The sequence below is a fragment of the Natrix helvetica genome (genome assembly GCF_964273705.1).
Source record: "Natrix helvetica genome assembly, chromosome: 1".
NCBI lineage: Eukaryota > Metazoa > Chordata > Lepidosauria > Squamata > Natricidae > Natrix > Natrix helvetica.
Window position 1 is genome coordinate 143,618,914 of NC_138548.1, and position 27,314 is coordinate 143,646,227.

The following is a 27,314-nucleotide window of genomic DNA, read 5'->3' on the forward strand; positions in this document are numbered from 1 at the left end:
TCCGAAACAGCGCTGCTTGCTCACAACACACAGCAAGTACAGTCTTGCTCTTCATTTCTCCTGTTTAGACATTTTAAACACATTATCGTAGCATTGGTGTATCTTTTAAAGTGCATCCAATTCATTATAGTTTTTTATACAATGGATACCAAACAGTTGAACAAGCTGTTTTAACCATTTAGTGGCCACACACACACACATGCGCGCGCGCGCACACACACACGCACACACACACTTTCTGTATTATTATTTTTTGGAACTCATCAAGGACTACTACCTAACTTGTATCAAATTCCACGTAGGGTTGGTGAAACTCAAACCATCAGTCAGTAAATTTCACATCACGAAAATAATCACACATGGAGAACATGGGATTATCATTTCTGGGGGAAGAGAGTCAACTAAACCGTTGCCATTTATTATTTCTAATTTAGAGTAATATTGAAAAGAAACTACGCAAAGCGCTTGGGATTCTGCTGTCTGTCCATCAGCAGGATAAATTAACTGCGAGGGAAAAGTTGCCGAAAGAAACATTAAATTCTAAAATGATCTGGACCTGTTTTGGGGGCTAAAATGTTACTCCCAAATGCAGCCCTCTGTGAGAGGCCTCTGGGCAGGAATGCTGTTGACTATTCCACTCTAGAGCCCCTCCCCCCTCCCTGTTGTAGTCACATGACCCAAACTGGAGCATAGGCATCCTGCACTGGGCTTCCCAATGCACGCTTAGTGTACACAAAACATTCACCCAGCCACAAAACTTAGGGAGAGGAGGAAAACAAACACATACAAAAATAGAGATAGCACATATTTTTCCCTGATCAGAGGGAGAGGGAGAGAGGAAAGGGGAAAGGGAGAAGGAGAGGAAGAGGGAAAGGGAGACGGCAGGGGAGGGATGATGAATGGAAACATTCCATGATACTTCATTCCACAAATGAATGAGATAGAACATATTTTTGCCCTGATCAGAGGGAGAGGGAGAGGGAGAGAGAGAGGGAGGGAGGGAGGGAGAGAGGGCGGGAGGGAGAGGGAGGAAGGGAGGGAGGGAGAGAGAGAGAGAATGGAAACATTCCATGATATTTCATTCCACAAATGAAAACACAGATTTTTCCTATGGCTACTGCTAGTCAAAGGTATTAGCAAGAATTCCAGAAGCCATGCTCAGTGGGGATTCCCTACCTTATTTCAGTATTTCAGTTGTTAATAATAAATGTTCATAATAAGCAATTCATTTTGAGTTCTGTTTGCTAAACCTGTTGCCAAAGTCATAGATAAATGTAGAAGTTGCACACATTTCTAAGATTCTTCTTCAGTGAAAATGATGCAATGATTCTCTCCTCCTCCTCCGCAAAAGCACAGTTGAAAAACATGAAAGCTGTCTAGTGGGATCTAATTAGATGACACCCTGGAGTCTCCAGCTCAAATGTCCAAATTCTTAAATATTAGCAAAGAGGAGGAGGAGAATACTTCAGATTGGATCAATGCCATTTTCCACTGCTATGTTTCTTAATTAAAATACTTCCCATAAGAGTTACTATTCAGTATCTTTGGGGAAATTAACAAAATCAGTCATAAATTTCATCGTCACATTTAGCTAGACCTTTGCATTTTCGGGGTATCTGCAATTGCAACATACAACAGAGATCAGAGTTATAATTAAGTGATGAGCAAGCTCAGTTCAGAACCCTATTACAGTGTGGTAGTGCAGGTCATTTTAGATAAGTCAAAATTAACAAAGCCAGACCCAACTAATGTAGGTCTCACCAGGTCACTTGCTTCCTTTTATCGTACCCATAAATATGTTTTCCACATTAAAAGCTAGAAATCTCATCATTCTCAAGAATATGTATTCACACCAAGAAATACTATTAAGGAATCTTCAGTGTTTTGAGCTGAGAAGTGTTGGAAATCCCATTTCCTCTGGCTTATTGCAAAAGTAATGAATTTGTTCTAAATTTAATTTAGTGGTGTGTATCTATCTAATACTAAAACTCATGTTGTCATGACCTTTAACTGGGCAAAGCAGTGCGTCATAGGGCAACAATTTTTGAAACAAGGTATTCCAAATGGGCTAACTTACAGAATGTGCCAAAACTTGGGACCCATGCCTCCCAAGGGAATGAAAATTGGGAAAGTTGTGACTGTTTCAGTGCTACTGTCTATGCTGCTGATATGTTCATATGATCTTCATTTGCATTCTTCTGTGACAGTTTCCCAGACAATCTCTCAATCCCTCACTCCCCCCCACCCACCCAGCCGCAGGCAACTACCTAAGGGAAAGGGAGGGGAGATTTCTTATGCTCCTTGCCAGATTCCCACAAAGAAACTCAGTAGGGAAGCCAGCAAGAAGTTGTTCCTGACCTGCTCCCACTGTTTTTTGGTCATTCTGCTTTCTCTGTTTAGGTAAGGAAATAAAGCATAGGTTGGCTAATAAGTTTTAAAACTTACGACATTTTGCTGCCAGGAATGTTGCCATTCTCTAATTATCCTCAAACAGTAAGTTTGGGAAAGAGAACAGATGGGATTTAGCTGGATACCTTAAAGATTTTTTTGGAATCAGAATTTGGACCATTTTTACTCAGGTGTTCTGGGATTCAGTGTTATCAGTATGTACAGCAACTTAGTTCATAAATTTAAATCTGTACTTAGTTTAATATAGATTCCAAGAATAAAACAGAAATAGTGAAAGCATCCCTTGGCCTTCATGCACTAAATAAAGTTTTATGAGATGGGAAGCATTCCGTGTTTGGCTGAATACACATAATATCCTTGGGAATTTTGCACAAGCAAGCTTTTCTACCTCCCTGAAACCATGAAAGCATAAAGCATGGCCAGGCTTCCCTTTTCTTGATTTCAGCCCAATACTATTATAAATCAATGTAGAAAAAGTGTTTAAAAAGAACCAACCAAGGATATTGTAAATATGGTTAAGAATGTATATCCTTAGGATTGCAAGTGTTATCTTTATTTAATTTACCAAAGAAGAATATTTGCAGTGATAGATAACATTTTTGGATTAGCTGGCATGTTTGCTTTTGGAGCCATGTCATGAGCATTCTTGCCCAAACTTTGTCTAAGGAGATTAGTGTAATTCTTAAAATGCTTAAAATGTGACCAGCTGTTAAGAAATCCAGTTTCATAAATAATGATAAAGAAGCCCTTTCTACCCCCAACCCTCTCTCTTCAGGATTTTAGAATCCCAGTTCACTTTTGACTTTTTCTAGGCTAATAGACACATTTCAAAATACATACATGCACATACGTCATTATTTTCTATGGATCTATAGAACTAGAGAATAATAGAAAAGATCTCACCCTTTTCCTAGATTAAAGTTCTCCTTTGTGCTTTTTATTACACCTGGGCATTTCAGTGGTATCAGGTCACAGCAGGAAGCGATCAGAAGCAATTTGCCATTTGTGATTATTTATCAAATCACATAGTTTTATGGAGTTAGGTCTAAAAGTCCTTTTACAACTTCCAAGTGAGTGCCCTTTAGGGACAAATTCTACTCCTATCTGCTCTGTTTCCTGCAAACATTTCAGGGAGAGTTAGTTATAGGAGCAATCTGTCCAGTTAATCTTTTTATGCTTCTTCCACCCGTAATTCCTACATGTCATATAAACCCAGATAAAGGTATTAGAAAGGTACAGATAACAAAATATTTTCTGTGCAGTGGGTAAAAAAATTACTACTGCTGATCATTTAATCTTAATGTTGTGCCATTTGATAATTTGACACTTTTTTCTTTAGAAAGTTTCCTTGCACTTTGGTTGTTATGTCTGTTGTTTGAGCCTATTTAAAATCTGTTTATAGACATATACTAGGTTGGTCAGAAAATCCCTTCTTCCTCCATTTGGAAGAACAGAATAACAGAGTTGGAAGGGACCTTGGAAGTCTTCCAGTCCGACTCCCTACTTAAGCAGCAGACCCTATAGCCGTGATGGCGAACCAGTGGCACATGTGGCAGAAGTGGCACGCAGAACCATATCTCCGGGCATGCCAGCTGTCGGGCGACAGCTGGCATGCCCGGAGATATGGTTCTGCGTGCCACTTCGTTGCTCTTCCGGGTTTTGGCATGCAGATGCGTGCCGGCCAACTGGTCTTTGCATGCATTTGGTAAGCATAATATTCCACACTTGGAATATTGCACCCAGTTTTAGTTACCATGATATAGAAAAAGATGTTTAGACTCTAGAAAGAGTGCAGAGAGGAGCAACAAAGAAGATTAGGGGACTGGAGGCTAAAACATATGAAGAACAATTGCAGGAATTAGATATGTCTAGTTCAATGAAAAGAAGGACTAGGGGTGACATGTTAACAGTGTTTCAATATTTGAGTGGTTGCCACAAAGAAGAGAAGGACAACCTATTCTCCAAAGCACCTAAAGGCAGGACAAGAAGCAATGGGTGGGAACTAATCAAGGAGAGATCCAACCTAGGGCTTGGGAGAGATGTCATGACAGTTAGAACAACTTCAATCAGAATAGAGCTGGAAGGGACCTTGGAGGTCTTCTAGTCCAACCTGCAGCTCAAGCAAGAGACCCTGTACCATTTCAGACAGATGGCTACCAAGTCTTTTCCAATGATGGATAACCTACAACTTCTGAATGCAAGCTATCCCACTGGTTAATTGTCCTTACTGTTAGGAAGTTTCTCCTTAATTCCAGGTTGCTTCTCTCCTTGATTAGTTTCCATTAATTGTTTCTTGCCTTACCTTGTGGTGCTTTGGAAAATAAGTTGACCTCCTCTTCTTCGTGGTAGCCCTTCAGTACTGGAATACTGCTGTCATGTCACCCCTAATCCTTCTTTTCTCTGGCCAAACTCAGTTCCTGCAACCGTCCTTGATATGTTTTTGTCTCCAGGCCTTTAATTGTCTTAGTTGCTCTTTGCACTTTTTTCAAAGTCTCAATTTCTTTTTTTTTTATGTGGTGACCAAAACTGGATGCCGCATTCCAGGTGTGGTCTTACTAAGGATTTCTAAAGCAGTACTAATACTTCACGTGATTTGATTCTATACCTCTGTTTATACAACCAAGGATTTTATTAGCATCAGTGGAATGACTTGCCTCCAGAAGTTGTGGCTGGTCCAACACTGAAGGTTTTTAAGAAGATATCAAACATTTGTCTGAAATGGTATGGTGTTTCTTACTTGAGCAGGGAGTTGGGCTAGAAAATCTTCAACATCCCTTCTAACTCTGTTATTTTGTTAAGGTGGTTGTTGTGGGGGGAAATAGATATTTTATTACGCTTGGATAGAGACGCATCCCAAATTAAAATAGTAAATGAAGATTGCTACAACTGTGTGTGGACAGAAAACATAAGATGAATATCTTCTTCAATTTTCTCCAGGAGGAGAGTTTTCCTTAGTAGAAGCACCGTTACTGAAAAAAATCCAGTTGAGGATCTCTTGAAAAGCAATTTCACCATGAAACCTAAAATATTCATGGACAAACCTTGACTTCATACAGTGATGAGTGCAGCATTCCATCCATGAGATTTTTTTTTTCCTTTGATATAATTTTTGAAAGCAATTTCTCTTAAATCTGTGAAATCAAATTGAATAATAAGAACTGGTGGAAGGAGTGGGAAAATTAGACTGTCCAGCACTAGCAAATAATCTTACAGTATTTGCTGATAGCAAGAAGAAATTTTGCTTTCCCTTCCCTAATCCTTACGCAAGCCACGTTTGGATCGGATTTTAAATAGGCCTCCATAATAAGTTGCTATAAAACACATCCCAGATACAGTCAATTAAAAGATGACAGTCATGGCCAAGCTATTTGAGATGCTTGTTTCCATGCTGAAAAGGTGATCATTTATAAAACCAGCTCCTCTCTTCATCGATTTTCAGTGATTGATTTTAACACAGCAAAATGAATTCAGTAGAGCAGTAATTGGGAACTTCTATCAAGATACTTCTCGTTGATTATTATTGGCAAATCATTCATACTATTATTTTTGCCTGCAAGGACAAACAATCAAATTAATTGTGGGAAAGATAATAAACCATTTGTAAACAGTTGGAAACAAGGATTCGTTTTCATGTAATTAAGAAAAATGGCTTATGTTAAATGTCTGGGTGACCATTCTCCAGCAAACAGCTGAGCTTCCAGGAAAAGCAGCATGTGTATGAAATCATGCCGCAAGGTTACAGAGAATGGCTATGGCGCTCTTGCATTTGCTTAATTCAGATTTACTGAAGGAGCAAACAGTCTAGTCTCCCTTGGCAAATGCTCAGGAGAAAGACACCGAGGTCACACACACCAGTGTCTGCCTTCCGCTGTTACAAGAGGCATCCTACAAGGCATTTGCTGGACTGCTGTCAGCTGGGTTCCTGCCACAGCTGTTTTGGGCTAGGTCCCCCGTAGTATTGTGCCTGCGAGCCAAGTTGTTGGAGTCTTCTTTTGCATATTCAGGAGGGTGGGGCGCTGTCTCTCTTTCTTGGTTCTGCCAGTCTCTCGCTCTTGAGTTCTGTCTTTGGTGACAGCTGCGAGACAAGAGAAGCTTGTGTTTTTGAACTGCTGTCTCTCTAGTTAATGAGCATTTAAACGGGGGGGGGGGAGTAATGCCCTTGGAGTGATTTATGGAAGGATGCTTAAAAAAATATATATCCCTAATATTTATGAGGATAACACAAGGGGTGGGAGGGGTTGTGGGTTTGATGTGGCTGGATTATAATCTCATCCAGTTCATGGCATGGGCTTTCATCTCTCGGTTCCTCCAAACTCATTTCTATTAATTAAATGCCTTCGAGAAAATGCAATTGCGCTTTGAAATGTGGATTTGATTTCTGTATTTAGAAGAGGGGGTTGCTTTTCTGCTCTTCTTTACTTCCTGACACAGTTTGCTTCATTTGGAATCAATAACAGGGTTACCACCGACATGGAATGGCTTAGGATTTGCCACTCATTTGTGTTGTAGCTCTGCCATTCTCAATTACTTAAGCAACTCCATTACCCCCAGCATCATGATAAAGGGTAGCAGGTTAGGACATTTGTATGCCAAGCTAATTGCCCTTTAGGAGCATCTGAAGCTAATAAATTACTGCACTTACCGCCTATTCACTTTGCCGCTGCTACCCAAAAGTACCCATGTAACTGTGCCCTGGGGCAGAGAGAGACATATTAAATGCCTCATTAAGAAGAAAAAGAGAAACAATCAACCAGCAAGCTGAATCTTCCTTAGCCAGCAAAGGTGTCTTCTTGCTGTGCCTGGGGAAAAAAAATCTCATCTTGCAATATGGCATGATTTTGTTTGCCTCTAAAATAGTACAGCTGTGTCTTCTTCCCTTGCAAGAGAAGAGGAAGGGGAAGGTGATATCTGCAAAGATATATGGACAGTGATAAAGCCTTGAATGGTCTGGGAGAATTCTCCAGTGCCGCAAACTGTTTGCCCTACAAGATAGTGTAATAAATGGCAGTGATGTAGTGGCCTAGAGGTGGAGCTCTTGCCTCACAATCAGGAGGCTGTGAGTTCAATCCTAGGTAGCGCCAGTTATTTCTCTCTCTCTGAGCACAGTGAGTGATTATCTGCTGCGAACTCTGCATTGGTGACAGGAAGGGCATCTGGCCAGTAAACATTCAGGTCCATTCAATTGCCCAACTCCACCCCAAGGATTATAGGAGCATTAAAAGACAAAAAAACATATAGAGTAATAAATGGCAGGGTAAATGTTTTGTGTATGCATTCCTTCCTGGTTTCCTGGGATGAAATGGACTACAAGATGGCTAGAGCATAAATGTACAACCCTGAAGACTACTGAAGATGAAGGCTAGAAAAATAACTCATTTTGTGATCTCCATTGCATTCTCAAGTAGCTTTCCAACTGAGTTCTTTGAATTGGTTCCAGGATTATTATCACTGGAAAACCTCGTATTGCAATTCATGGAGATTTGCCAGGATGGATCTATGAGGGACTTTGAGAAAAGTATTCCGCGTTGAAATAAAGTGTTTCTAATCAAATTGCATGGGATAACTTTCACTTTATGAGCCTAAGAAAACAGATAAAAAATGTACACTAGAGCTCTATCTACCTTAAATTATTTAAGAAAAATGACTAGGCAGATCCAGGCAGGGAAAATATTTCTTTATGTGACAGATTGGGGCCAGAAGTCTTAAAGAAAGCAGAGGGGCCATCCACTTCTGAAGAAACTGTCCATTCAGCCCTTTTAAAAACACCTTTCATGGGCAACATGTTTGAGAAGATGGTGACTGTGCAGTAGGAGAGGATAATTAAATATACATATCTGTATATGTATAATAAACAGTAAAAGAGTGCTAAGTGGGTGTTTTTCAGTAGTGTCTGATACTGTCTTCTTTTATTCAAATATAGCATCTTAATGATTTTGGGGAAATAGCACATTTTTTCATAAACCTTTATCCCCTAAAACATCTCCAGTATAGGGATTTTGAAAAAGGGGATAAAACATATTTGCAATTTGAAAGAATTAAAGGAAACACATTTTCAGGAATACAGGTGTTCATATTTTACTATAACATTTTTTTTCTTAATTGAAAAGGAAAAAAAAATGAAGACAGCTATAAAGATCTACAAAGATGATAGTTTTAGTTAGTTTAGTTTATTAAATTTATAAACCGCCCCCTCTCCCCGAAGGGAGTCGGGGCGGTGTACAGACAATAAATATATACTAGACAACAAAACAAAACACAAAGCCCCAGACAAAACAACTTTAGCACACAGTCTGTACAGTACCATAAACTAATTAAAACCAATTTAAAAGTTAAAATACCCCCAAAATTTAAAAATTTAAAATGCCATCCAGGAAGGTCAGGATTAAATTGTACTTATACCTATCATTGCGATTAGGCCAGGCCAGCTAATTGGAACAAGTGGGTCTTGAGTTTCTTACGGAAGGAGCGGAGATCAACAGTAGTTCTAATATCGGGGGGGGAGGTCGTTCCAGAGGGTTGGGCCCGTCACAGAGAAGGCCCTACTCCTGGGCACCGCCCGCCGCATTGCTTAGCGGATGGTACCCGGAGGAGTCCCTCTCTGTGGGAGCGGATTGGTCGCAGTGATGTGTGGGTAGGATGCGATCCCGCAGATAACTAGGTCCTGAGCCATGGAGCGCTTTAAAGGTGATAATCAACACCCCGAAAAGCCACAGGCAGGCAGTGCAGCTCGCGCAGGAGCGGTGTTACATGGGAGTACCTAGTACTCCCCATAATTGCCCGCGCGGCTGCATTCTGGACCAGCTGCAGCCTTCGGGTGCATCTCAAGGGGAGCCCCATGTAGAGAGCATTGCAGTAATCAAGGCGGGAAGTCACCAGGGCATGAGTGACTGTGCGAAGGGCGTCCCGCTCTAGTAGGGGGCGCAATTGGCGCACCAGGGGAACCTGGTGGAACGCCCCCCTAGCCACGGCCGTCACATGGTCATCCAGCGACAGCCGGGAATCTAGGAGGATGCCCAAATTGCGCGCCCTATCCACCGGGGGCAGCTGTTCACCCCCAATGGCCAGGGATGGAACAGATTGGCTAAAGCGGGGCGCCGGTAGCCACAGCCACTCCGTCTTGGAGGGGTTGAGCCTGAGTCTGTTGTCTCCCATCCAGACCCGGACAGCTTCCAGGCACCGGGACATCACCTCGACGGCTTCGTTGGGGTGGTTCAGGGTAGAGATATATAGCTGAGTATCATCGGCATATAGATGATACTCAACCCCGAACCCTCGAATGATCTCGCCCAGCGGTTTCATGTATGTGTTGAACAGGAGAGGTGAGAGGACCGACCCCTGCGGCACCCCACACGTGAGTGGCCTCCGGGTCGACCTCTCCTCCCCTGTCAACACACATTGCGTCCGACTGGAGAGGTAGGAGAACCACCGCAGTACGGTGCCCCTCAACCCCATCCCCTCCAGGCGACGCAATAGGATACCATGGTCGATGGTATCGAAAGCCGCTGAGAGATCTAAAAGGACTAGGATGGAGGAACAACCCCCATCTTTCGCCCTCCAGAGATCATCCACCAACGCGACCAAAGCCGTCTCAGTGCTGTGACCGGGCCGGAAGCCGGACTGGCGCGGGTCTAGATAATCAATTTCCTCCAGGTGTCGAGGGAACTGTTGCGCCACCACACTCTCTACAACCTTCGCTAGGAAGGGAAGGTTGGAGACAGGACGATAATTTGCTAACTCTGATGGTACCTTTTTTTTTCCTTTTTCATTCTCTATGGTTCCAAAATAATTAATAAACCAGCAGTAGCTTGGTTGATTGTTTGGATGACCACGATATAAATCCTCAGCCTCATGTTATGATTCTTCTCCTATGTACATACAGAGGTGGGTTTTTTTTTTAGATGACTGTCAAATTCAGGGGGAAAGCATTGGTGTTATATAATGAGATTATTCACAAGAGACTCTTTAGCCTGATAGGCAATTTGAAAACCAATTAAATTAATAATGCAGGTAACCATCCTTGCCACAACTGTAAACATGTGCTTGCATAATTCACTTACCCGCGTTGTTGCTTTTTAATCTCTAGCGATGTGATCCCAGTATAAGGCAAACAAGGACTCGACATATACTACGAATGCCTTTAAAACCCAAGACCTGCCCTGAAAGTGCACAGCACAGGCCTTGCATTCTGAATCAAAATTGTTTTCAGTATAGTTACAATTTAACAGGTAAGCATCCTTTATTGTAATTTGGAATGAAATTTAGAGCATTCTGCCCAATACCCATGTCAGACTGGCAAAAGTATATACTGTAGAGATGGTGTAGCATTAGGAATACATAACTTTCACTAAACTTGAACTTTCAAGGGAGGCCATTTTGAAAATAGCTAGAAAGTTCATGTATTTATTCATTCATGATAATTTATGAATTGTAAACTTATGAATTAAGTTCTCATAGAATTATATAAAATTATATTCAATTACATATAGCATTACTATATTTGCTATAATGTAAATTATATTTATATAGTGTATAAATACAGATAACCCCTGACTTACAACAGTTTTTGTTAGTGACTGTTTGAAAGTTACCACAGCCCTGAAAAAAGTGATGTTATGACCATTTTGCACACTTACAAAAAGTGTTATCATCCCCATGGTCACGTGACCAAAATGTGTATGTTTGGCAACTGGCATGTATTTATGATGGTTGCAGTGCATCAGGGACATGGGATCACATTTTGCAGCTTTCTGACAAGCAAAATCAATGGGGAAGCCAGACTCACGTAACAACTGTGTTATTAACTTAATAATTGCAGTAATTCACTTAACAACTACAGCAAAAAAGGTTGTCACATGGGGCAAAACTTACTTAGCAAATGTCTTGTTTAGTGACAGGAATCTTAGACTCAATTGTAGTTATAAGTTGGGGACTACCTATATTATATAAATGTTTAATTTTTCTGAGGATTATAACTACCTGTGAGCAGCACTTTTTATAATCTTTCATCGATGCTAAACAAACAGTTGGTTGCTGAACAAACAGTTGGTAAGCGAAGACTACGTATATTCCCAACTGACATTATAGACGTTAAGTTGCCTTATCAGTGACAGGGATGACATATAAATTTAATAAATACTCTGCTTCCCTGAAAATAAGATCTCCCCAGATAATAAGCCCAATCAAACTTTTGAGCACATGAGCTAAAATAAGCCCTCCCCGAAAATATTGCAACAAAGCAGCAGCCATGAGGTGACCACACTCGCCGCCTCCTGCACCTCAAAAATAATAAGACCTCCCCGAAAATAAGGCCAAACGCTTATTTCAGGGGTCAAAAGAAAATAAGACCCTATCTTATTTTTGGGGAAACGCAGTAAATAGATAAATAAATAAAACAATGCCTGCAATTTTATATGCTTTTTATTGAAAAAATATTTTTTTACCTACCTCTATGAGGAACGGCTAACCAAAATATGAGCATATGCTTCAAAATTTAGAGTAATTTTATATTTTAAAAATGAATCTACTGCAGAAGATAGTTCTCTTTGGAAATCATTTTTAGACTGCAGTTTTCTATGTGGAATTGGACCACATCCAAAATTCAGGTTTTAGAGTTTATATTTTAACTTGGCATATTATCTACATATAATGCATTGAATTGTCTTAATGTATTGTTTTATCATCTACAGTCCCTTTCTTTCTCCTTTTTCATAACTCCAATTGTGTTAACTAAGTGCCTTTAATAGAGATATTTAGTAATTTAATAATAATCAAGTAATGTAATAGAGACATGTTTTGATTAGAAAATAGATATGAAGGTCTGTATGCTTCTTAATGATGTATTACAATATATTCATCATACAGTATTTTAGAACTGTTAGTTATCACCTGATTTTCCTGTTTATATTTGGTTCTTAATCTTTATTATCATTTTAATATTATTTTAAGTATATTTGTATACAGTGACATGCAGTAAGGTTTATGGCTGTTGAGGCACTAATCCAGTGGTGGGTTTTAATTTTTTTTAGACTTGTGGACTTCAACTCGCAGAATTCCACAGCCAGGCATGTTCAGTTCCGATTTAAAGCGACAGCATTTGTTTTTCTCCTTTGCGAAAAAAAATTCCTTCTTTCTTTTTCTTTTCTCTTCCCCTCCTTCCTCCCTCTCTCCCTCCCTCCCCCCTCTCTCAAACACACACACACACACACACACAGAGAAGTTGGATTGGACTACACACACTTTCCCCCACCCCCGGAAGGATCCAGCCCAGCTTCACTGATTACAGGTTTGAAAAGGCAACATGGCTCTGCCTGCAATCAAACTACACTTTGAAGTTTGAATTCCTCCCCCTCCCTCCGAACCACCCATACCTTTTCCAGCTGTTTCAGAGAGGATTTCAACTCTGCTCTTGCCTCGGGTCCTCTGAAGAAGCCCCGCCCAAACGAGTGCCCTGTACTATAAGGCAGGAGAACTGTGTGCCTCACCTACGTCAGGAATTTTTAGGCTTTTAACCCTTGCTTAACTCTGCTCGAGTGATCATATAACGCTTAAAGTCAGACTAGATGAGGCATGCAGTTCTCCTGCCTCATAGTAGAGGGCACTTTTTTAGAGGCCTTTTTAAACAGTTGAGTCATCCATGGTGAGGCAGCAAGTACCTCAGCCTGACCTCAGCTCTCGCCTTTTTCCTTTTACATTTTTTTTCTTTTCATGATGACAGTGGTGAGGCTGTGCCTCCCCTGCCTCCCCTGCCTGCACGTCATTGTTTGTATATTTTCCTTTATTTTTTCAAATTAATAATATGGTTATGGTTAGCACTTGGACATGAGATCGCCAAAAAGTTTCAGAGTTGTGGACTCAGTTGGGAAGTTGAAAAATAATCCTGAATAAAGACATCAGTCACTTCCCGATGCTTGTCTAAAGCATAACAGGAATCCATCCAGGTAGACACCAGCAGTCAAGCTTCACTCAAGAGAGGTGCAAATTTGTGATTCATTGATCCTAATTTCTAAGTTCAGATTGATAAACTATAAAAAGGTACTTAAAAATGGGCTCAAGATGTCAAAGGTATCAGCTCCTAGAGGCAAAACTTTGAATTCTATAAAGAGCTACTGCCTCATGCAGAGTACAGAATGGACTTTTTATTCTAGGATTCCATCATTCCTGTCTTCCTAATGGAACCCTGTTTAGAGATATTCCCCTCATTAAAATGAAAGCACGTTCACCTAGGAATCCTATATAACGTTGAGGACAAGCCATAGGGTTCAATTCACATGTGGCAAGAAAAGAAGCTGTCTTTCACAATTCTGGTAAGCAACACAGAGGATGCACATCCAAAGAAATGAAGTGTTAAGACCACACAGAGGGAAAAAATGATTTATATCATTCCATATGCATTTGAAGGCAAAAAAAAAGTCATTTATTTAAGATTTCTAGCTATTTCCAACATTACCTTTGCAGAGTGGTACTTGAAAAAACAGCATTCCCTAATTGGTTATCCTAGCTTGAAGAAGATATTAATATTTTACAAGTGCTTTCTTTCAAGGGAAACATTATTTCTTTTGTCAAACAAAACTCAGTTGGAGATTATGACAAGTGTTGCTTCAAGGTAGTTGTGCTGCAGAATTTCCTTTACAAATTTTGGCATCCAGCGGAGCAGCATGCCACTTGATCACTATGAAGTGCTACATTTCATCATCACCGGACAGTTGTTAGCATACTCAGAGGGAATGCAATCTTTAAGGGCTACTGAAATAAAAACAGTATAATTTAAGGCTGGGTGGCTTCTTTTCTTTTAAATAATATTATATTGGTTTCCAAATTGTAAATATATATATATAGCTTAATTTTTTTTAAAAAAAAAAGTCCTTCTAGCATTAATAGGCAGAACCAATTGTAACCATGCAACTGTCTCTTTAGACTGGAGCACATGCCAGCTAAATGAAAATTCAGCCTGTGGACAAGGGATTAGGAATCGCCTTCTAAGCTGTATTCGCAGTGATGGAAAAGCCGTGAATATGAATCACTGTGAGCAGGTAAGCTCCCATTTGGTTACTTAATGCAAATATTCCCTGGGCCCTCAAGTCACCTTGGATAGCCCATAAAATAATATCTGACTGACAACACTCAGCTTCGGAAGTATTTTGTCAAATCATTTTGGGTTATTTATTCCAACCTGATTTTCCTAAATCCTACCATGTGGTCTCTTTGGAGATTCTCAGTCATCCAGATCACGGTTGTCCCAAATGCACTTTTTCAAAGGGCAACTGGGGGTTCTTGGGGGGGGGGGTTTCCCCTCTTGAAAATGTTTTACTTATCCTGTAAGAAGCTTTTTCGGAACTTTTTCCTTGAAAATTGTTTCGCTTCTTCATTTCTGAAGAAATATGTTGAATGAGAAGCAAAATGTTTTCAGGAAAAAAAAAAGAAACCAATTTGTCTTTTTGAAAAATATCTTTGGGGACAACCAAATGGTGCTGGCTTCAGTGAAGCCCAGAAATTTTCATATAGGAATTTAAAAGAAGGTAAATGAAAATACTTATAAACACACACTGATATACAACGTGGCCCTCTCTTGCTCACGGATTTTTGGAAACATTGCACCCAGGGGCTGGATAGAACGCAGTGAATAAAGTGTATTCAGATGAGATAATGTATTCATAGATCAGCCTGATAAGCTAAGAGATCTATTTTGCACTTTGTAGGTCTCTGCACTTAGGTCTCCACATAGGTTAGATATTTTTTGTATTACCCTGATTGTTAAATGAGTAAAATTGCCACCATCTCATAGATTTTAGTCTGCCAGAAAAATGCATCAAAATAAATGTTACTAACCTTCTAAAGTTCCATGTAGAACCCTCCATAGAGTCACTGACATAGGTTTGTCATTTGAAGTCAGCATACAGGATAAGGTAAGGTAGATCAGAAACTATTCCTACATTTTGATCAGTAGACATGAATTTTTAAGGTAAATAAAAATTGAAAGTAATCTGTTAAAAACACTTTTCTAAATCTTACCCAAATCATGGCTGACTCTTCTTTTTTTAGCAGCATTTGTATAATTCTTCTCTCTGTTTTCTGTATTTCTAACCTGCTTCTTCCTGTTCTTCTTTTCTTTCCTTCTAACTATCATTTCAACATCTCCCTCCGATTGTTTCTCGACTGACGGCTTCATCTAGCATTTCATCCCATTGGCCCTCTCTCAGTCATTATTACCCTTCTTTGTCAATTATAACCCAAATGACCTTATGGGCATATACATTTTCTATATGGGCATATACATTTTCTATACTGTAGCTCTTTCATCCAAGTCCAGACGATTTAGAAGACAGACAGACAAAATAGCAATGTATAAACTGGGGATGCCAAAGTGAATCATGCTAATGCACTTCAAGGAATATTACTTTGCCAAAGTCTATGGCAAAGCTATGAGCGGGCTGGACTTTGGGCAGTGAAAAAAATATTGAAGACACTATTATTGTTGTTTTAAATGTATTATCGCTGCCTACTCCAGAAGACAGGATCCAACTTTTGGTATTTTGTTAAAAGACCTGCTTAATTGCACATCTGCCTTGCTGTCAGTGACAAGTGATCTGTTGTGTTTTCCTTAACAGTTGAATCTGGAAACACCCACCAAAATGACTGCAAACTGCATGGTAGAATGTGTAGTGAACTGTCTGGTTACCGAATGGTCGTCTTGGTCGGAATGTTCACAGACTTGTGGTCTTGCAGGTAATTGTGCCATTTGAATTACTATTTGCATTATTTTAAGTCAGGGGTGTCCAAACTTGGGAACTTTAAGACTTGTGGACTTCAATTCCTAGAATTCCCCAGCCAGCCATGTTATAAGTGTGAAAAACAGGCATACGTTACTTTTTTAAGTGCCGTTGTAACTTTAAAGGGTCAATAAATGAATGGTTGGAAGTAGGGAACTACTTGTATATGCATAAGGCAGGGGTGTCCAAACTTGGGAACTTTAAGACTTGTGGACTTCAACTCCCAGAATTCCCCAGCCAGCCATGTTATAAGTGTGAAAAACAGGCATACGTTACTTTTTTAAGTGCCGTTGTAACTTTAAAGGGTCAATAAATGAATGGTTGGAAGTAGGGAACTACTTGTATATGCATAAGGCAGGGGTGTCCAAACTTGGGAACTTTAAGACTTGTGGACTTCAACTCCCAGAATTCCCCAGCCAGCCATGTTATAAGTGTGAAAAACAGGCATACGTTACATTTTTAAGTGCCGTTGTAACTTTAAAGGGTCAATAAATGAATGGTTGGAAGTAGGTAACTACTTGTATATGCATAAGGCAGGGGTGTCCAAACTTGGGAACTTTAAGACTTGTGGACTTCAACTCCCAGAATTCCCCAGCCAGCCATGTTATAAGTGTGAAAAACAGGCATACGTTACTTTTTTAAGTGCCGTTGTAACTTTAAAGGGTCAATAAATGAATGGTTGGAAGTAGGGAACTACTTGTATATGCATAAGGCAGGGGTGTCCAAACTTGGGAACTTTAAGACTTGTGGACTTCAACTCCCAGAATTCCCCAGCCAGCCATGCTGGCTGGGGAATTCTGGGAGTTGAAGTCCACAAGTCTTAAAGTTCCCAAGTTTGGACACCCCTGCTTTAAGTTTTGCCCTAGCAGTTTGCAAATATATCGGGTTGGAACCCCCTAAAATTTCCAGAATTTAGTGGTCTATAATCTAGAAGTTTTCCACCTTTTTTGTCTCAATAGATGGCAGCACCAGCCAACTTTGCTTGGGCTGGGAAGCTAGACGAGGTCAGATCTCTGTATTATTTGGATGAGAAATGGGTGGGAAATAGTAGGAAGCCAAACAAAAATATTCTAGAAGAGGTCTGTGGAGATTTTTAATCATCCAGGCCATGTTTGTCCCATGGGTGCTTTTCGAAAGGCAACTGTGTTTGTTTTGTTCTTTGCTTTTTACTCGAAAAAATAAATAAACTGAAGAAGCTTTTTGGATGAGAAGCAAAATATTTTCAAGGGAAAAAAAACAAAGGAAGTCAAGTTGCCTTTTAGAAATCACCTTTGGGACATGCTAAAAGAAGTCAGTGTTAAATAACTTACTGATAAGAGAACCGTGTGTGTGTGTGTGTGTGTGTGTGTGTGTGTGTGTGTCCGTCCATGCAGTCTCCAAGAATTAGGGAATACCTGAAAGAGTTATTACAATATATTTTCACTAGGACTGCCAGACTGGCCTGCAAAAATCCATACAAACACTGGATGACAGTGAAGAAATGCCAGGCAACCTCTAACTTTCTTCTTTTGTTTTGTGACCATTCAGATTTGTGCAGCCGAGATCTACTAACCCTTCTCTTACTAGCATTTTTGAACAGAGTCTGGTTAGGCAAGGTTAAAATAGACACATATTATACAATATGTCTACGTACATTATCCTGTTTGTAGACGCCCCACCATACAACTCATCTTACAGAATGACATATTATGACTATGGTCATATAGTACGTACAGTAGTCATGGTTTGTTTAACCATAACTTATTAAATAAACAGCAATATCCTCTGTTTACATAGCTTAAAAGTAAAGGTTCCCTTCGCACATATGTACTAGTTGTTCCCGACTCTAGGGGGCAGTGCTCATCTCCATTTCAAAGCCGAAGAGTCAGCGCTGTCCGAAGACGATGTCTCCATGGTCATGTAGCTGGCATGACTCAACAGCGAAACACTGTTACCTTCCCACCAAAGGTGGTTCCTATGTTTCTACTTGCATTTTTACATGCTTTCGAACTGCTAGGTTGACAGAAGCTGGGACAATTAACGGGTGCTCACTCACACGATAAGTTTGAAAACCACAACAACTGGATTCATTAACTTGCTAAGCCAAATAGAAGTTAGCGTTTGGTTTAGCATACCATATAAACCCAGGCAGTAATTAGGACAATGTTTACTAATTATTGTTAATTAAAGTCTAGCAATGATTAATACTGCAAATATATGAGGTGTGCATTCACAGTAATAAAATGATACAAGTTTTTCAACACATTTTCAAAAATCTAATGATGAGTTAAATAATCAGTGTCAGTTATTGAAGCTGAAATGTTGGTGATGTGAACACAGGGATAAAAATTAGAGTATTTTTTAACTACAAAAAACTTAAAATTTATGCTAACTTCTAGGACGCTGTAGGAGATGTTAAAATATTTGTAGAAAATATTTTCTGTTTCTTGGCAATTTAGGATGTGGCCTCTGAATCGACTAATACAGTATGAGTTGTGGTCTTATGAATATATTGCCATTGCTGTGTAAAGTTACGCTTATTTGATGAGACTTCGTTGTACGTATATTGCAAATATACTATTTTCGCTACCTGACACTTTTGGAAGCAAACTTTCCTTTTGTAAGACAATAAGCCCTATTGTGCCACTGAAGAGAAAATACTGATCAAAAAGCTCTGAAATTTTTGTTCTGTCCCCACTAACATTAGTCTGTGTGCAGCTTGACATGCAGCTAAACCTACCTAGCCTCCAATAACACAGACTGTGTGTGTAGATCTGGATACTTTATTGAGAGAACAGGATATGTTGAAACTGGTGAAAATAGGAATACATACAATGAGAACCAAATACAAGATAGGTAGTATCGAGTTACTGCTGAACATAACAATTAATAAGTACAAGTAAACTAAATCTCACCAGCGATGTTCTTTCTGAGGGATGTGGCTTTGTCCTTGGAGAAACATGTGCCACAGATTAAGATGGATTCTTCTTTGTGCTTCTGCTTCCTCCAAATGCTAAAGGAAAATTGAGTCTGGCTTCCCAGCATGCACTTGTTTTGAGAGTGTGGACTGATGGGTAAAGGGGTTGGGGAAGCTTCAAAACAATATAATTTGTATTTATCCCTCCGGCCACTAGATGGGGCCAGAGAGCAACAACAGTATATAAAGATTATATGTTGGGGCATGACAATTTTCATATTGAAACCTGAAATTCTAGGCAGATGTAAATAAGTCTTATTTAATTGAATGGGACTTCCTTCTGAGTAGACATGTTAAGGAGTGATGTTACAGATCAATCTTCTTTTGGCAATTCTAAAATTAAACTGTTTTTCTGGAAATGTAACCACAAGGGGAAGAAGCTTCATCTGTTCCAAATCTGCAATTATTAAATAAATAAATACAAAGAAAGTAAAAGCCAGAATTTCTGAATAATTTTCTGTAAAACAGATAAAGTATTCAGGGATATGTTATTAATGAATTAGCTGGTAAAACGTTTCCGTTCTTCTCTCAGAGATTAAAATTAGGAGGTTTTTCCCTTTTTGTCTGTTCTACAGAAACCACCTCTAGAATCTGCTTATTAGTTAGCTTCATTTGCATTTTCAAGGCACAGTGGAGTAGAGATAATTTTAATCTTCTTTTAACCTTCTGACACACTGTCAGCATGCTACTATTCAACTGCAATCATGGCCTTCCCACATCTTATCAACTTGTACCAACTTGGTTCAAGTTTACTGGCAAGTGATTCAACTTTCAACATATTGCACCTCTAACAATACTGCTCTTGACAGCCAAAAGTTTTTTTGCAACACTGAATAAGGAGTAGATTTCATGTATTCCATCATTAAATGGAATAATGTGTCATTGACTCACAGTGAATATGTGAATGTAGGACTTTTAGTTATAGTAGTGCATGTCTTTTATCTAAAACCAGACATAATAGAAGATTATTTTTGCACTCAAAAATAATTAAAAATTTTCTGCTCTCACTTCAATTCAGAACCTGCTACATTCATTGCTACAGTTTATTTGTTTATTTGCTAGGTTGTGGTAATACATGCAAAACTCCTATTTTTTGTGACAGCTTCACTCAATGGTAAAGTTGGTTGAATAGTCTATTTTGCTCTTTTGTCTTTATTCCAGGTCTGTAAAATTGCTGTAAAATAAAATATTAGCTAGCAACTATAGTGTTAAGCACTGACACTTTTTATTGGGTTTGTTTGAGCTCTATGTAGTCACTAATATTGCTGGATGGAGATAGATTTATATGAAAATCCAATTTAATGTCTCCCAAAGTCAATACTAATAGAATTTGGAAGAAGTAATTCAGTATGTTGAATTTTCTACTTGATCTTATGTACCCACAATCTAACATTTGTGAACTGTACATCTTCTAGTGCATTATAAAAATAGGAGGGTGTATTACTGTTAAAACAATATGGAATCAATACGAATGATCATTTTATCTCATATTCCACAGTATAAATACACCTTACTAAAATCTTGTTTGCTAAAATCTTGTTACACCTTAAGATGAGCTGAGAGAAAGATCTTGTGCACTAGGCTTCCCAAATAAAATTCTGCCTTATCAATGAAAGCATCATGATGCATACAAATGTTTCCAGTGTTATCCAGTGTAGCAAATCATTAAAAATTAAGCAGGATAACAAATTTATGGTATATTTTTATAACTTTTACTTAACATCTATCTGCTTATTATTTAACTGATGGTTAATTTCAGAATAAATGTGTAAAGGGGAAAGAGAGAGTAAACTACTTGAGTGGCAAAAAAAAAGTTAGTGAAAGGGAAGGCAGACAACTCTCAGAAATTGGAGTTAGGAAGGTTTCATTCCCTAGAGCGTAAGTCTCCAACCTTGGCAACTTTAAGATTTGTAGACTTCAACTGGTTGCTGGTTGGAGAATTCTGGAAGTTGAAGTCCACAAATTGTAAAATTGGCCAGGTTGGAGACCCCTACCCTAAAGAACTGGAAGGAAGGACCATAATTCTCCCTCTGGTCATTGAAGATGAAGATGCTTCTGGAGTCTAAAGGAATCATGTTTATGCTAGACCAGGGGTCTCCAAATTTAGCAACTTTAAGACTTGTGGACTTCAGCTCCCCAAATTCCCCATCCAGTTGTAAAGTTTGGAGACCCCTGGTCTAGACAAAGAAAGACCTATAGAAGCAGGGAAGAGACAAAGAGCCTGGGACATTCCAAACAACAAAACAGCTGAGTCATCTATTTGCCACTGACTGATTGTGTATTTAGAGGATTTAGCTCAAGCAGGAAACTTTTGGAAAACCCTCTCAAACTTATCAAGTGATGCCACTCTATAAAGCCCTAGTAAGACCACACCTAGAGTACTGCATCCAGTTTTGGTAACCATACTATAAAATAGATGTTGAGACTCTAGAAAAAGTGCATAGAAGAGCAACCAGGATGATTAGGGGACTGGAGACTAAAACATATGAAGGATGGTTATAGGAACTTGCATGGCTAGTCTAGTGAAGAGAAGGACCAGGGGAGATATTATAGCAGTGTTCCAATATTTGAAAGGCTGTCACAGAGAGGAGGGGGTCAAGCTATTTTACAAAGCGCCTGAAGGCCAGATAAGGAATAATGGATGGAAACTGACCAAGGAGAGATTCAATCTAGAAACAAAGAGGAACTTTCTGACAGTGAGAACAATCAATCAATGGAACAGCTTTGGAAGTTGTGGGAGCTTCATCCTTTCAGACTTTCAAGAAGAGATTGGACTGCCATTTGTCAGAAATGGTATAGAGCCCTGTTGGCGAACCCATGGCACGTGTGCCACAGGTGGCACGCAGAGCCATTTGTCAGGGCAAATGGCGCATGCGCTCACTGGCCAGCTGACTTTGGCCTTCCTTTGAGACCATTTTTCACCCTCCAGAGGCTTCCCTGAACCCTCCAAAGCATGAAAAACTGGTCCTACAGGCAAATGGGAAGTTCAGGAACTGACTTCCGGTTTGCTCATAGGACCGTTTTTCGCTCTCCTGAGCCTTCTGGAAGCCGCCTGAAGGCTCCGGAGGTCGAAAATCGGTCCTATGGACAAACCAGAAGTCACCATTCCCGAACTTCCCGGTTTCCCGTAGGTCCATTTTTTGCCCTCCGGAGGCTTCAGGGAAGCTCCTGAGGCTGCTGGAGCATGTCCGTGGGGGGGGGGGGGGGCTGGGGAGGCTGTTTATGTCCTCCCCAGGCTCCTAGAAAGCCTCTATAGCCTGGGGAAGGTGAAAAAACTGCTGCAAAAGTGGGGGGATTTCTGATTGCACGCATGCGCGCACGCTGGAGAGCGTGCACACATAGCATTATGGCTGTGGCACCCCAGCGCACAGCTCCCCTCTGCTCCCCCCTCTTTTGGCACGGCAGCCAAAAAAGGTTTTCCATCACTGGTGTCGACTCTCCTGCTTGAGCGGGAGTTGGACTAAATGACCTACAAGGTCCCTTCCAACTCTGTTAATCTGTTAAATCTGTTATATGAGAAAAAAGGAGGAGAGCAGAATCTTGAAACAAGTCTGAGGAGTCAGGAATGTAAATCTGCATCTGATATTTAAAGTCACCTTGAGAAATTAAATATGCCTATACAGAAACAAACACTGGCGACTTTCATTTTAAATTCAGTGCCTAGAAATTACTAAATTGGGGTACATACAACAGAAATGAAAGTGGAAACAAATGTTTTTGTGGTAAATCATTGGTTAAAGGGTAACCTGCCTATCCTTGAAGAGCCACTTTTCTCAAGCCAAAAGAGGGGGATAGCGTGATGCTTATTTGCAATGGTTCACATTGTTTATAACTCATTTGTCTAGAAAAGGGAGATAAGGCAAACTTATTAAACCACATTCCAAAGATGATGACTCACCTCAGGCCAGTGTAAGAAAAGGCCACAGAAGAGTTGGAGCAACCAGCGTCAGAACAAATGGCATCTATTTTGATTTTCCTTCAAACTTCATTAAGGGGGAGAAAAAAGGTTCATTAAAATGAATTCTTGTACCTCTACCATTCACTTGGCCATCAGAAAAGGTCAACTTAGCTGGGAGAGTCTCTGCAACATTCCATTTTGTGTCAGGCAAAGAAGAGTTGTTGATTTTAAAAATTAAACATGCCTCATATGTCCCAGTTCTAAAAGCAGGTCTGTTTTCATTCAAAAAGAGAAAAAATGTGATATAAGATGTAAAATAATTATTATCTTTTATTGCTTTTTGAAAGGATTATCCTGGAAAATGGTCTGTTAGAATGTGTAGAAAAGAAAGGTACTACAAAATTATGTAACCAAATAGTACTGGAAAATGAGAAACAGAGACGCAGATCCTCTTTGTGAAGTAGACGCAATAACCAGAGGACTACAGTTGCAGCAATGTGTGAATCAGTCCAGATGTGCATGCCAGATAAAGGCTGGAGATATTAAGCCCGTAAATGTGGAGATAAAATTGATGAAGAAGCCATGAGAGCATAATTCTCTCTTCATAGTTACATCTGTGGGCCAATCCAAGTACAGCACCAGGTGGAACATATACATGCTTACATTGATAGATGATTACACAAGACAGTGGTTTTTGCTTCTTGTTTACTGGAGAAATGAAAAGAATATATGGCTTTGTTTAAACAATTTAAGCCTCAGTTTCTCTGTACAGCAAGCATATAGCAGGTAATAAGCACAGCAAACTTCAATGGCCTGTATCTCAGAAGAGAATGGTGTGGTAGAGAAGAAAAAATGTCCTTGATTGAAATGATGAGATGCATACCGAAAGATTCAGGATAGGCAAATAAATCTCAGTCTTTTGCTCTGGTTTTCCAGGACTGCATGCTCATATAAATGCAACTGCATCACTATGAATTTATAGTTGTAGCCAAAGGAGATAAACACATTGTGAATACTCTTCCTCAGGAGTTTATTCTTGGTAGAAGATCCTTTTCTATGGAGATACCTGATATAAATATTAGGGCGGACAGGAGGAGAGATTTATGCCTGTTGATCATCAATAGAAGAGGCACACTCTTGAAACCAGTGGAAACAATTGTATTCGTGTTTACATTCAGTTCAATGGATAATTAATGTTTGAAATTTCTTTCAAAGCAAAATCCTAAAATTTAGAACCCATCCTCCTCAGGGCTATACAAACCCCCATATCATTAAAACACTGTGGAGGGTTGTTTTTGTTTTTAATAGAATCATGCAGCTGCCTCAATTATTTGATGTGAAGAGAGGTGTTTTATGTACACCTCCCATCCCAACACATTATAAATCACCACTCTTTTATCCTTAAACTTATTTAGTAACAAGGTGGCCACATGGCGTGTGTGAGTCATTTGTTATTGATTTATCATCTCTCCAACAATTTTAGGCCAGCTGGCTTCCTACCCAAGGGAAGGTATTTCAGGGCAATTTCACCTATGGGACTCTTTCATGGCAGTGTTACTGTCAGCACTAAGCAGGATTTTTTTTTTCCCTTGAAAAGTGGTTGCAGAAGTTCTCCATCATCTGAAGAAACTGGGAGAATTTGTTCCTTTTTTTCCTCCCCTCCAAAATTGAACAATAATTTTTACAGGCTGTCGATGCTCAGCTTTGTCTCAAATAATCACAGGTTTTCAAACAGAGATTCAGCCATAGATGATTTTTGATGGTATCACCAAGAAACTGAGATTCCCAATTGTTCTGTTTATGCAAGAGTACCCAGGACAGAACTGGCATTTGTCACTATTACTATGTTTTGATGGTTGGTAATAATTCTTTGTGTGAAACATTCTGCAGCCCACAGAAATGCAGCTGGCCTTCCTTTTGTACTGGCCTTTTTCAAGGTCCCTACTTTAGTGGAGTTGATGACCTTCTTCCATGGCTGAATGAGACGTTCCCAGAAGACTGGGAAATAATTGTTAAGAGGCAAATACTGTGGCAGCTGTCGTTAGAAAACCGTACTGCTCTTTCAGAAGTGAGCATTTGCAGTGACATTTTCCCAAGTTCCCTTTTGCCAAAAAGGAATATGCAAATCACATGGTGGATAATAGCAAATCACTTTATTAGTTTCAAGTTGTTTTTTCAGGATTTTGCATTAATGACTAGAAGTTAAAAGGCAATTCTGATTATAAAGTGCTGGGGTCGCTTATCAATGACCAAGGGAAATTCAGAAGCTCTTGAAAAAATTGTAAACCTTAGTAGAAGTAAAATAATTAGGTTGGCTACAATCCCATGCACAATAGCTTGCATAAATTCCTCTGAGGCCTAGTAAGTTTAAACAACCATCTTATCCTAGGATTGTAGCTGTTATTAGGAATAAATCATGTCCCATAGAACACAGCCTTTGTTTTATGCTGAAACAGCCCTTTCAGTGAGGGTTTTTTTTTTCCTGAGAATTTACTGACTAAAGGAAAGGTGCAAAGATTCTAATAAAAGCAGGAAAAGCATTGAAATACAGTACTGTAGGCATTTTAATGTACACTACCATAATACATTATAGTATAAATCCTAATTATTATTACAAATTATTATCTATGTTAATCTTTGTTTTCTGTATTGATGACAAATATGTTTCATTCGCCAAATCTTGTCAGCTCATCTTTGCTAATTAGAAGCATCTGAAAGAAATGCTTCATTGTTTCCTTAATTAAACTCATTTTTAAGTGCCATCTTTTTAGGCCAAGGCTTAATAGCATTTATGACAAATCAGTAGATAGCACAACTTTCATATTTCTCCACGGCAAGTTAATCAATAAGAATAAAGTTGAACAAAATGAATAATAATCCAAAGAGAAATCCTTATTATTAAGCTAATTACTTTTTTCCATAATTAACCTTCGGAGAAATAATGATTTGAAAAGTATATAAATAAAGATATTGCATGGTTTTGTATAGGAGGTTGGGAAGTACCCATGCTGGTGGTTTTGGTAATTAAGCATTTATTTTCCCCCTCAAGATTCTTGTATATATGTTTGTTTGTTTGCTTGTTTATTTATTTCCGACTGTGCATAATCTGTCCTGAGAACTCTGAACAGCAACAAAAATGTAAACTAAAAATAAAAGCATAACACCAAAGATAGATTCCCACACTTAAATTATTTAGGCCAATGTATTTTAACTTTGACAATGTTAAGATGAGGAGATTTCAATTCCCAGACTTTTCTAGCCAGCATGCTAGAGCCACTAAGTTAGGAGACAAATACAATACAATACAATACAATAGTAGAGTTGGAAGGGACCTTGGAGGTCTTCTAGTCCAACCCCCTGCCTAGACAGGAAACCCTATACCGTTTCAGACAAATGGCTATCCAACATCTTCTTAAAGGCTTCCAGTGTTGGGGCATTCACAACTTCTGGAGGCAAGGTGTTCCACTGATTAATTGTTCTAACTGTCAGGAAATTTCTCCTCTGTTCTAAGTTGCTTCTCTCCTTGATTAGTTTCCACCCATTGCTTCTTGTTCTACCCTCAGATGCCTTGGAGAATAGTTTGACTCCCTCTTCTTTGTGGCAACCCCTGAGATATTGGAACACTGCTATCATGTCTCCCCTAGTCCTTCTTTCTCTTAAGCTGAACATACCCAGTTCCTGCAACCGTTCTTCATATGTTTTAGCCTCCAGTCCCCTAATCATCATTGTTGGCTAACTTGCTGGTTGGCTAACTTGCTGGTGAGCAAGACAAGCACTGTTTATCCCTCTGGAGAAGCAAGTTCTTCAAAGTAGTGATTGCCATAAAGCAGGGCTCTGTGACCCACACCCCAAAATCATCATGAGGACTAGTGACCTTCAACAGACCTTCTCCGGATGCCTGGAAGCAGGCTCAGTTTGAGCATTTTATTAAATGATATATCCTGGTATTTAATTCACAGACTTAGTAAAAAAAAAAAAAAAGAAAAAAACTCAAATACTAATGTACTGTTGCTTATTCCAAAATATTGTAATTACGATAGTGCTGTTTTCCAACAACAATGGTCATGTGTTTCAATTGTTTTTCTTCTTCTAACCATATGAAATGAGAAGGTTGTTTGACCAAATTATAGTTATCAGAGCTGAAAAATTACAAGCCAGGTAATGACTATTACTGTCCGAAATCATTTTTAGCTTTTCCATTAAGAACCTATTAATTTTCAGCAAAATATCCTGAACTCGGTAAATAGGAGCAGAAATTAGGTTACTATTTTTGGAATAACACTAT

At 39.3% G+C, this 27,314-nt stretch overlaps 1 protein-coding gene across 2 annotated transcripts in view; it reads left to right on the top strand.

Moving 5' to 3' along the window:
* The window catches only part of THSD7B (thrombospondin type 1 domain containing 7B), a 533,620-nt gene that overhangs the window by 475,425 nt on the left and 30,881 nt on the right, over positions 1–27,314 (top strand). For both annotated transcript variants that reach the window (XM_081936133.1, XM_081936134.1), the window contains exons 18-20: positions 10,493–10,634; positions 14,323–14,438; positions 16,014–16,131. In XM_081936133.1, coding sequence (XP_081792259.1) covers positions 10,493–10,634; positions 14,323–14,438; positions 16,014–16,131 — 376 coding nt within the window. The remainder of the gene's footprint in view (positions 1–10,492; positions 10,635–14,322; positions 14,439–16,013; positions 16,132–27,314) is intronic.